Genomic DNA, 12,356 nt, shown 5'->3' with positions numbered 1-12,356 from the left:
TTTACATCTAGATGGTGAAATGGGCCAACCCTTGGACACTACCATTGCTAAGAAAGCCTCACAGTGAAAACTTTTGCTACCGGTGCAAAACAATCTGTATAATCTTCCCCTTCCACTTGGTTATACCCTTTGACTACTAGCCCAGCTTTATATCTCTCCATCGTGCCATCTGGTTTGAGCTTCAACTTATAGATCCAATGGCATCTAATAGTTTTCTTATCTACAGGAGCTTCCACCAACTCCTAGGTTCCATTCCTCTCCAACGCATCCACCTCTAATTGCATGACTCGCCTCCATTCTTTTTTCTATTGTGCCGCTTTAAAATCATTTGGCTCCTATAAAACTAATAGACAATCCACAAAGCACCTATAGGAGGGTGCAACAGAAACAACATGGATATGGTTGGAGTCAGTAGATAATGTACAAAAAAATCATTTGGCCATGTTGGCATAGAGGTTGTTCTAGTGGACCTTCTAAGCTGGAAATTGTCTATGGGTGGATTGCTAACTTCAGAGTTGCTTATAGCAGTAATGTCTAACTCCGTAGGACTCTATATACTAGCTTGACTGTCAATAGTGATAAAAGGCAATGGACAAGCAAGTTCTTGACAGTCTATGGAGCTAAGTGGAAAGACATTTTCATGAAAAATGGAATCTTAGTAATGAAAATAGCCTAAGAATCTAGATAATAAACTTTATAGCCTTTATATTCATGTGCATATTCTAGAAATACACACTTAAAACTTCTAGCGTCAAACTTTCTTTTATTAGGAAGGTTGTACGATGCATAACACAAGCAACCGAAGGTTTTTAAGTGAGAGTAAGTAGCAGGTTTGTTATACAGTATTTCAAAGGACTCTTCCAATCTAATATATAGAGGTAGGTAACCTATTGACTAAGTAGGCTACAGTGAGGATAGCCTCAGTCCAAAATGTCAGTGGGGCATTTTAGCTTGAAACAATAAAGTTCTTGCTATTTGTAATAGATATTGGTGTTTTCTTTCAACTATTCCATTTTATTGTAGGGTATAAACACATGTTCTTTGATGAATAACACTTTGTTTCTGTAGAAAATGTTGATAGGTTTGACTACTGAATTCTGTGTCATTGTTTGTTGTAATGACTTTGATTTTCTTGTTAAATTGTGTTTGAACCAGATTAAAGAAAATTTTCAATTTCTATACCACTTTTATATGTCATTAAATAAATCTATGTTGCTCTACAATGATCTTTCACAATAGTGAGCATGTAATGAGAGTTAGAAATAGAGTATTGTTTATAGTGCCCCATACATCTATATTGTAGCAAATCAAATATTTCAATAGCTCGTAAGTTACTAGAGGTAAAGGGCAACCTATGGTGCTTGGCCATTGGACAGACATCACATAGAATTAAAGTTTGATCAGTTTTCTTCATAGAATGAATATGTTTTAGTACATCAATGGAGGTATGCCCTAATCTCCTATGCCATAGATCCAATGAGAGGATTCTTTCATGCAATGTATTTCGGGTCCCTAGCTTTGCAGACTTATTTGTGTAGTGGAATTGCAGAATTCTTTATTAGATAGCCTTCCAACTAGTTTACCTACTGCCATAATCCTATGTGTCTGAAGGTCCTGCAAAAGCATTGATTATGCGTGAAAATTACCCTAAGAGAGTTATCAAGACACATTTTACTGGCTGAAAGTAAGTTATGTCTAAAACTAGGAATATATAGAATTTCATTTAGTATGATGCCTTTAGTCACTTGAATATATCCTTTATGTGTTACTTTCTTTTTATTTTTTTAACAAAAACCACCTAGAGGTGGGGGAGAGCAAAATTCAAGTGACTAAAGGCATCATAGCGGGGAGAGCTACCTCAGTCCCCAGTCCCCAGTCCTTATATATTAAAATTCACAAAATAATAAGAGCTACCTCCCTAGAATTTCTAGTAAAGCCATAAATAAGGAGTACTACTCCCTTACAAATAGAGCAACAATAAACAAGGAGTACTACTCCCTTACAACAAAATACCCGAACAGGTGTCGAAGAAAAATTATGGCGAGTCAAAAAGATTTTTGTTATCCCACCACGTCGTGGATCGCACAGCACCTTCAAATAAAGCTGCACAAAAATGCCAAGCCAGAGTGAGTGTAATTATGTGTTACTTCCTTCTTTGCACCATTGGGCAATTTTAAATGAATAGGTGCTTTAAGGTGTCTTATGTTATTATGCACCACTAACAATAAACTAAGATTTTTCATAATACATATGTATATTAAAAAAAGTAGATGCACTACCTGAAAAATCCTCAAAATATACTAAATTTGTGTCATGTTCTTGGATATGGCTGTGTTCCTGTATTGCTCTCCTTATCTCCAGTCTGATTATGTCATAAATATCAGGGCGTATGGTAGTGATAGATCCTTGTGAAGTTCCTTCAATGTCAACATTGTATGCCCTGTTTGTAGCCCCCATTGCATAATTCCTTTGGTCCAAGAGGTTCTTATACCAATCAGGATATCCCCTCAATTTGAAACAAGACTCTTTTGTGTGTCCATTTCTTTTACAGTGATCACAATATTGTGATCTATTATATATTTGTCCTCTTCGTCTTTGTCCTGTCTCATTTATAGCCTGCTTAGCTGTGTTCAAGAACCTCACATTCATAGCTCCATCTCGAGCAGACCCCATGTAAACTTCCTGTTGTTTTCAATACATAGTAACATGGAATAAGCCTTCCTATTGTGAGCAGAGGCTCCATTAAAAGAACTCGGCTTTGAACATGATCATAAGTTTCTTCTAGTCCCATCAAGAGTTGTATCAATTGACTTGAAGCGCTCATGTCTGCTAGTGCTTTACTTGACCCACATGAACATTTTTAAATGGGCTAATTCATCTCATAATTTCTTAAGCTTGGTGAAATAAGTAGGTATCGTCATATCACCCTGAGAAAGGGAAGCAATTCTTTTCTGGATGACATAAAGCATGGGGACATTGCTTTCCCCAAATCTTGTCTGCAGTTATTGCCATAAATCAGTTGAAAAAAAACCATAATATAATTAAAGTGAAAGTCCATGGACTCTCAACATTCTTTCTCTTCTCTCTCACACACTAGCACACCATATCCTACACACAAAAACCCTAGACACCATGCAAGCGACCGACAATGGAGGAGGGACATCGGCCGGCGAGGAGGATGATGAAGATGACGGGGGTCGTTGGGAGAAGGATTGTCGCAACACTGTTTGTGAAAAAACAGGTGCTGATTTGTGGGGAAGATGAAGAGTTGCCGGCGGAATATGTACAATAAACTGGCGAAAAGCAATGTTTTGCTGACGATTGAGGCTCCTCTAGGCGTTACAGAGATCGGGGATGAACTTCCGAAGAGGAAAGGCCCAACCTTGGACGGAGACAAGGGTGATTTAATGCGCCGCCCCCAATTAAGGTTTGGCGGCGCACATGAGAACAATGTCAATGGAGAACAGCAGCCACCGGCGTTTAACATTCATGAATTCTCGTGCCTCGCCCATTCAATCATCGATGACGGCGATGAGACTGGAAACGCGGCGCTGGCAATTCTGAAAAAGGAAGTGGGAAACGCGTTTCGGACGGGAGACAACGAACTTTGGTTTCCCGTCAACCATGGCATCGACTGATCGTGGTTCGCGACAGGTATGGAGAAACCCTATCCCGATGCTGGCAATGGAGAGAACGGCGGGACTGGGATCTTTGAGCCGAAATAGTGGCGTTACAGGTGGTTTCCTTGCGCCGGCGACTGGTTTGCGAACTGTTGATTCTGGTTCGCGCTCTGGTGCGCTGGTGACTACGGCTCCGGCGACTGAACAGAGGAGGAGCGTGGATGCCAGTGACATGCTGCCTTTAGGTGGCGGTGACGTGACTAGCAACGTGGCCAACGTGGTTGTGGAGGTGGGTGGTTCCACGGGATGTGATGTGGTATTTGATGTGGCATGCTTGGAGGCCCACGTGGCTTATGATGTGGCAGCCAATGTGGAAAACATTGGAGGACCCGTGAATGATGATGAGAAAGAATTGGGTGTTGTGGCAGCTAACGTGGTTTACAAGTCACCTAGTGCTAAGGTGATATCTACTCCAACTGGTATTTTTGTTTGAAACACTCCTTTGCATGCGTGTCCCAAACCTATTATTGATGACAAAATCGCACATGCATTCAATAATTCATCTCGAAAAACTCTTTTGTATATTGCTCCTATAATTGAAAATGGTGAAATTATTGTGCGTCCATCACTTGAGACTATTCGGGATGGGTCTCGATGGTGGAGATCTACAGTTATTGGGTACTTGTTAGGAAAGAGACCTTATTTCCACCACTTGAAGGAGTACGTAAGTCTGTATGGCCATAAGTGCGAGAGGTCACCGTCACTACTAATGGGTTCTTTTTCTTTCAGTTCAAATTGGTTATTGATATGGAGGAGGTCATTGAAGGAGGGTCGTGGTTGTTCTAGGGTCAGCCTATTATCCTACAAAAATAGGAACCGGGAATGGTGATGAGGAAGCTTAAGCACACTCAGATGCCTGTCTGGATCAGACTTCGTCACCTCCTAGTGGAATTATGGACGGAGGAAGGACTTAGCACCGTAGCAGTGGAGTGGGAAAACCTTTGTATCCGGATGCCATTATGAGAGCATGCACGAGACTAGATTTCACTCGTGTGTGCGTGATGTTGGATGTCAATTCCAAATTGCCAAAATATATTATTATCATGACACCTGATGATGAAGGTGGGGAGTCGCCATATAAAGTGGATGTAGAATACGAATGGCTACCACCCAAGTGTACCAGTTGTGTGACCTTGGGACATAGCGCCAAGAATTGTGTGATGAACAAGGGTGCCAAACCAGTTAAGCCTCCAATATCAGTATACATTCCAAAGTGGCTCCAGCTCGGCCAGTTGACCATGGAATAGATACGGATCTGCCAACCCATGAGGATTTTGCATCCAGTGGACCGTGATAGTATGACCACTCTAGCGGGTCCGAGTCGTGACGTCAGAGGTAAGACTCTCGTTATTTATAATACTTTTGATACTTTACACCTCCTTGATGAAACACATAACTCTCCCTGGGTTCCTAACGAACGCAACCCCATATATCCTGATCCATGCTGAACATAGCTATATGGAATGTACGTGGCTTGAACAAGAGAGACCACCAGCTAGCTGTCAAAGATCTAGTTGTGGAGTTCAGGTTACATCTTATTGGTCTCTTTGAAACTCGTTTACGCTTGCATAATGTTCCCCGTATTCAATCATTTTTATTACCCCAGTGGAAATGGTTTGTTGATTACGCTACTGTTGGTAATCATATTTGGCTTGCTTGGGATGACAATTATACTGATGTTGATGTGCTTGCTTTGGGTCCCCAATTTTTACATACTCGAGTTACTATTAAAGCATCGCATGAATCTATTGTTGCTACTGTTCTCTATGGTGCGAATGAGGTGGCTGATAGGCGAGAATTGTGGGGTTCTTTGGAAGCTTTGGCTTCGCAATGTGTGGATATTCCATGGATTATTGGAGGAGACTTTAATGCGGTAAGGAACCTCAGTGAGGTCAGTGTCACTTCTGGTGATATAAGAATTGGTTAGTCAGAACAGACAGGATGAACTGCTTTTATTCTTGGAGCACTGCTGTCACCTAGTTTACGCTAAGGCAACTAAACTTGAGCAGATTATGCTGCAGCAGCGAGCTAAGATGCAGTTGATGAAGGAAGGGACCAATGTTGGTGAATCTTCTTTCGCAAGATTGCTCAAAGGAGGTCTACGAGAAGAATACTCCAAATAAATAATGAACAAGGGATTACCCACACAGAGCCGGAGGCGGTGATCCATGAGTTTGTCACTTTCTATTAGTCCCTGTTGGGGGATGATAGGTGAAGGGACGTGATGGACATTCGATTTCTGAGGCCGTGGGCGAGGTACCTTCTGTCTGAAGAGGACGACACACAACTAATATTGTCGTTTCCAACTGAGGACCTAAAACTAGTAGTGTTTGATATAGCTAATGACAAGGCACCGGGGCCAGATGGGTTTTCTTCGGGATTCTTTAAAGCAGCTTGGTCGGTGGTGGGGATCGAGGTTACTAAGGCAGTGTTGGATTTTTTCTCTACGGGTAAGCTCCTAAAGCAAATCAACTGCACGTTTTTTGCGCTTATTCCCAAGGTACACTCTCCCACGATTGTTTCTGACTTTCGCCATATCTCATGTTGCAATGTCCTGTACAAGGTTATTGCTAAGCTTCTTGTTTAAAGATTGAGCGTGGTTTGGACAAATTAGTCAGTCCCTGCCAGGCCGCTTTTATTCCAAGCCGGAGTACTGGAGATAATATTATAGTGGAGATAAAATGTGAAGATTCTCATACCTTTCAACCGGAATTCGCTGATGATGTCTTGTTATTCTGCCGAGCTGACTTACAGTCTATACGTACTTTTTTAAAAAAAGGATTGGACCGATTTGGCAATTGGTCGGGACTCCGCGTAAATGTACAGAAGAGTCATCTCATTCTTTCCCGATCAACGTACGGATTGAAGGAACACATGCTGGCGGTGCTTGGCTTTCAGGAGGGACACCTGCTGATGAGGTACTTAGGACTTCCCTTGATCTCATCTTGCCTTTCTATTTCTATCTGCCAGCCTTTCATACAAAAGATTGATGCTCGTATTGCTGGTTGGGAGGGATTGTCTTTATCGTATGCGAGAAGGGTACAAATTATCAAATTTATGCTCACTTCATTGAGTGTTTATTGGGCATCGGTATTCATCCTGCCGAAAGGAGTCATTAAACAAATTGAAAAAAGATTACGGAAGTTCCTATGGAAGGATACGGGGAGTAGTGGTTATCCCAAAGTGGCCTGGTCGAAAGTTGTAAATCGATGACGGAGGGAGGACTAGGGTTGCGAGATATTGGCACATTGAATTGTGCCCTTATGTGCAAGAAGTTATGTGATGTCATCCGGTGTGACAGGACATCTATATGGGTGGACTGGTTATACCAAGGGAGACTATGTGATACCTCTATTTGGACTATTCCAGACCATAGGGGCATGGGGTTGGGGGAAGATACTCCGTCTCAGGCCGTGGCTTCGTCCGGTGGTGGAGTACCGTATCGACGATGGGAGCGACTTTTATTTATGGAAGGACCCATGGCACCACCTTGGCCCCCCTCATTGAGAGATTGTCACGGGGGCCGCTCATCCTAGGACTGCAGGAATCCATCATGTTGAACTCTGTGATAGGAGACGGACAGTGGCAGTGGCCTCCCAGCACGGACATGGAGTTCTTGGAGATTGTTGACACACTACCATTGATTCATGGTGGTAGTGATCGGATTATCTGGCGGTTTTCGAGTGGGACACCCTCAACCCAAGATCTGTATGGCCTGTTTGATCCTCCCGGACCGAAAGTAGGCTGGACTTCACTACTTTCGGGTTTTTTGAAAATACCTCGACACATGTTTATCCTTTGGCTAGCTATTCTGGAGAAGCTCCCTACAACAGATAAACTATGGCTATCTCACCTCGGCATTTGTGTTTTATGTGATGAAGATGCGATGGAGGCACACACGCACTTGTTCTTCCGCTGCCGCTATAGCCGTTGCTGCCTGGCTGCCATTCACCGGATAGTACGATTAATGTGGCCTAATAGAGATTGGGCAACTGACATTTCATGGGCCGTCAGAAAATGGAGGGGAAAACATATCATTTATATGGCATATCGCGCACTGCTGGAATCCTGTGTTTACCACATATGGAGAGAACGCAACACTAGATGCTTTGACCTTACTGAGAGAAATCCGACGGTGTTAGCTAGTTTATTTGTCGAGGATATCAAACTACGTATACTTAGCATTTCTTTAACCTATTCTGTTAGTACTAATGCAATATATAGACTTTGGCGTATCGCTTGGCTTGTTAAGGGAGAACCGAACTCATGAGCACTATTGTATTTTATCTTTTTTTACACATTTATGAAACTTACATTTACCTAAAAGAAAAAATTATTGCCATAAACCTTGGGCTAAAGTGGTGTAAAGAAAGGCTTCAGCAATATCTTTTATTATGAAGTTCAACAACCAAGAAACCACTATATAATCAGCTCGTTGCCACTGTTCTATTTCATCTTTATTTCCTGCAGGTTTTGTGTAGGTTCCATCAAGAAACCAAGCTTTTGCCTGGCGCCTAGAGCCAATTTAACAGACCGACTCCATGCTAGAAAGTTATTTCCATTCAGAGGGACTGAAACTAAACTCATGAGAGGATGTTCTCCTCCATGGAGTCTCAATCTTTTAGGCCATCCTAATGGATTCTGATTTTGAGTGGAAGTTCCACCTCCTTCACTATTCTTCCCAGTCATTGTAAAAGTGGAAATTTTGTGCAAGAAAAAACACAAGAAATCTCAAATTCAAGAAGAAGAAAAAGAAAAGACCATTTATGGAATTGGAAGAAGGAACGAAGCTACTAGATTGTGGCTCTGATGCCATGTTCGCAATCAGAAATAAAATAGCACAGAAAACGTTATTGAGAAAAAAATTGCTCTGTGTATTCAAGAAAAAAAGTGTTGCATAGCAATGCTGCTTAAATGGAACTAAGTCCAACCACTTAACTAACTAACTGGTAATAACCAACACTAAACTAACTTAAACTAATTTATAAAATAGTTTAAGCGCCAAATAGGGAAAAGCGTATAAAGTAGAAATAAAACACGATTTCTAAACAGTTGCCTCTCTTAAGTTATCCCCTGCTTCCCCTGCTGCTCTTTCTCTACTATTCTTGCAATGCGCAGCAACCTTAACCTCCTTAGCACCGTGGTTTTAAATTAAACCGTTGTCATTTATAGTATATGCGGAGGAATCATATATATATATATATATATATTGTCGTAGGATTGGATTGTTGTGCCTAATTAATTTTGTGTATCTTCTATTCTATTTAGGGAAAAGTATTATTTTATTCTGCTAAATATGCCTAATTTTAATTTTAATCCGATAACTATGTTCATTTTTGTTTATGTCCAGTAACTTATGAAATTGTTTACTTTTAGTCCTCTGGCAGATTTTCGGACAATTTTACCCTTATGAGTGTATATGGACTAAAACTGCGTTTCAAAAGTTGCATAGGGGTAAAATTGTCCGAAAATCTGCCAGAGGACTAAAAGTAAGCAATTTCGTAAGTTACTGGACCTAAACAAAAATGAACATAGTTATTGGGCTAAAATTAAAATTAGGCATACTTAGCGGACTAAAATAATACTTTTCCCTTCTATTTAATATATACATGCACTAAATGTACAATAATATCATTCACAATCTACAGTATATTTCAAGTTTATTGTATCTTCTATTCCAGCTTGATCTAATAACAACAAATACATCAGACAAAAAGAATTTATTTAAGGAAAATATTACAGTTTCCACAAATTTTTTAGAATTAATCAATTTTAGGTAAGAAAGAAACCTCAAAATTAAGATGTATAGAAAATGAATTCTTTTAAGAAATAATCATTTGGAGATCTTTTTATTTTGAATAAATTACATCAACACCCCCAAAAGTTGACATAATTACAAATACATTCTTATTAGATCAAAACTTACATTGATCCTCTTGAGGTTTGTTCCGTCTTACATTTAACTCCACTATTAGGGTTCTGGTAAATCTATCACATGTTATTCTCAAAATACTCCCAATGAAATGTTTGATTATGATCTGGCCAAGTTTTCAGATAAAAATACCATTTGGACTAAATTGTAATATTTTAAATTGTTGAGGGGATTAAATGTTATAATCTCACATACTTTGTACTTAAACATAATTTTTTTGGGCTAAACTAGCCATTTTTATCCATTAAATTTTGTGGAGATTATCTTATATATCAGGGTGATTTACATTTACACCACTTCAGATTTAGTATAATTATAAATACATCCTTATTAGATAGAAAAATTATATTTACCTTCTATTAATGAAGTTTTGTTTAAGGAGTTTTTAATCTTTTTAAAAGTCTTTTTTTTTTTTCCAGATAAATGAAGGTTGTCTTTGTATTTACACACTTGTTTTTGTAACCATTGTAATGTTTTACAAACCTCAAGAAGAATAAATGTAGTTTTCTATCTAACAAGGTTGTATTCATAATTACACTAAACCTTAAGGGGTGTGAATGTAATTCACGCTAATATATAAGATAATCCCCTTAATATTTAATGGACAAAACGGCTACTTTAGCCAATATATATATATATTACATTTAAATACAAAGTATGTGAGATCATAACATTTAACCCCTTTAATATTTTAAAATATTACAATTTGGTCCAAAGGGCATTTTCGTTTGAGAAGTTGGCCAAATCATAATTGATCTTTTTATCAGGGGTACTTAGGAAATAACATGTGATAAATTCATCGGAACTTTACAGATGGAGTTAAATGTAAGACGGAATAAATCTCGAGGAGGCTAAATATAATTTTTTTTATTTAATAGAGATGTATTTATAATTATGTCAAATTTCAAGGGATCTTAATGTAATTTTCCCTTTTATTTTTCCTGAGAGATAAGAGACTTGATAATGAAGAATAGAAACATGTTCATACCTCATCACCTAACACTTAATAATTAATAACAAAATGAAGATATAAAATAAAAAAGAAAATCTCAACATAATCTCAATTATTGACCCAATGGAGTTTTTAATTAATTCTGACAACATTTTTATTGACCCAATGGATAATTATATCATTTTTTTCTAAGGTTTGGTATAACCACACATAGATGTTCTGTGATTTGAAAAATTATATATAATACTCCTAACATTTGCTTCTGTCCAACAAATAGATCCATCTATTAGTAAAATTTAGGAGTATATTGAAATCAACAAAAAAAGGTGAATTGAACTTTATATTTTCTCACAATTGATTTACAAGCTTATTGTAAGTTAAATAATCTCTGACCAAACTATCTTTATAAGGATGAAAAGTATATCTTCACAGCGTGTGAGTGAAGATGTATAAAGGTAGTTTGATCAAAAAATATTTGTTTGACCTACATATAAGTCAATTGATGTGAATATAAATGTTTTTTACAATTTGTTGCTTATATTAACAAATTTTGTGAATTTTGACTAATATATAAATTTATTTATTAGATGAAAATAAATATTTAAATATAATTTTTCAAACTACAAGACACATGTAATTATACTAAACTGGGAGGATGGTGTAATTATCCGAAAAATTAATTCATCATGAAATAAAAGTAATCTCCGTATAATTGTAAGTTGGATTATTGGGTTTACCTAAATTTTCTTTTTCCAAGACCACACGACATAAAAGAATTAATTTACGCATGTAGGAATTAGTCTACCTTTTAATAGTATGTATATGTTGTTTATTTTATTCCATCTAAAGTCGTTGATTAATTTAAAAATATTATTGTAGTGCGTACTGAATATTATAATATTATGTCAAAAAAATTAATTGCAATTTCTGTTTTGTTTATGGAGTGTATGGTAGTTTTTATCCCATACTTGAAAACATAATAATTTTTCAATTTAGTCCACCAATTTATCTATTTTAGTGGATTGACCAGGACTTTGGTCGTCGGAATTTTCAAATTTCCTAATTTTCCTAATTATTTTGCTCATTTTTTACTGGTTTTTGAGTGTTTTGGAACAGTGTTATGATTAGAAAAATACTATTTATTTTAATCCACTCGCAACTAAATAAATTATATACATACTCATACATATATATATAAATATATAGACATGATTTGACACTGAACAATACTTTTTGTCTCCCACTAACTAACATCAAACATATCATACTGACTTTATATCATCTCCGAAAACAAATCTGAACATACACACTGTCTCTAATACATACTTATTTATCTTTATTTTTCTCTCTATATCTTTACAGAACACACCAAAACATGTTAAAAATGAAACCAAACATAGTGGGTTTTGAAAATCTCTGCTAACACGAGAAAAATCAATAAATTGGTGGATTAATTTAATTGTTCAATCAATTTTTCAGGAGACAAAAGATTGCCCAACTCCCATATATATACACAGGACGAAAAATGCAATTAAGTTATCGCAGTTTTGGTCCCATAAAAAGTTGATCTGGCAAATTTAGTCCACCAATTCATTAATTTTTGCATATCGAGGACTCTTTTTGTTTGAATTATTAAAATTCTCAATTTTATATCCTCGTATAGCAAAATCCAGTTAATTCAAAAATTCTGATGAAAAGTCCTCAATTTGTAAATATTAATAAATTAATGGACTGAATTGCCAAATCAATTTCTAAAAGGACTAAAGCTAAACAAAAAATTGCAATTAATCCG

General features: G+C 37.5%; 2 protein-coding genes across 2 annotated transcripts; both read left to right on the top strand.

Annotated features, from left to right (window-relative positions):
• The first annotated feature begins 5,904 nt into the window (after window positions 1–5,904).
• LOC148786699 (uncharacterized) lies at window positions 5,905–6,893 on the top strand. The gene is made up of 2 exons (XM_088886235.1): window positions 5,905–6,180; window positions 6,270–6,893. Exons 1-2 carry the CDS (start codon window positions 5,905–5,907, stop codon window positions 6,891–6,893), a joined length of 900 nt encoding a protein of 299 aa, XP_088742361.1.
• Window positions 6,894–7,128: 235 nt separating this feature from the next.
• LOC148786698 (uncharacterized) lies at window positions 7,129–8,325 on the top strand. Its single transcript, XM_088886234.1, has 2 exons — window positions 7,129–7,852; window positions 8,162–8,325. Exons 1-2 carry the CDS (start codon window positions 7,129–7,131, stop codon window positions 8,323–8,325), a joined length of 888 nt encoding a protein of 295 aa, XP_088742360.1.
• Window positions 8,326–12,356: the final 4,031 nt, after the last annotated feature.

This window comes from Sesamum indicum, linkage group LG10 (assembly GCF_026168435.1).
Source record: "Sesamum indicum cultivar Baizhima isolate 11 linkage group LG10, ASM2616843v1, whole genome shotgun sequence".
In the NCBI taxonomy this organism is placed as follows: domain Eukaryota; kingdom Viridiplantae; phylum Streptophyta; class Magnoliopsida; order Lamiales; family Pedaliaceae; genus Sesamum; species Sesamum indicum.
The sequence above is the reverse complement of the archived record's forward strand: the minus strand, read 5'-3'. Positions and strand labels throughout refer to the sequence as shown.

Bases quoted from the DNA above. Each gene is read 5' to 3' on its own strand.
- LOC148786699 (XM_088886235.1), top strand. From the start codon at position 5,905: ATGGACATTCGATTTCTGAGGCCGTGGGCGAGGTACCTTCTGTCTGAA. The intron at 6,181-6,269 runs GTACACTCTCCC...TCTTGTTTAAAG, and splicing joins TTTTTGCGCTTATTCCCAAG to ATTGAGCGTGGTTTGGACAA.
- LOC148786698 (XM_088886234.1), top strand. From the start codon at position 7,129: ATGGGAGCGACTTTTATTTATGGAAGGACCCATGGCACCACCTTGGCC. The intron at 7,853-8,161 runs GTATACTTAGCA...GGTTTTGTGTAG, and splicing joins TGTCGAGGATATCAAACTAC to GTTCCATCAAGAAACCAAGC.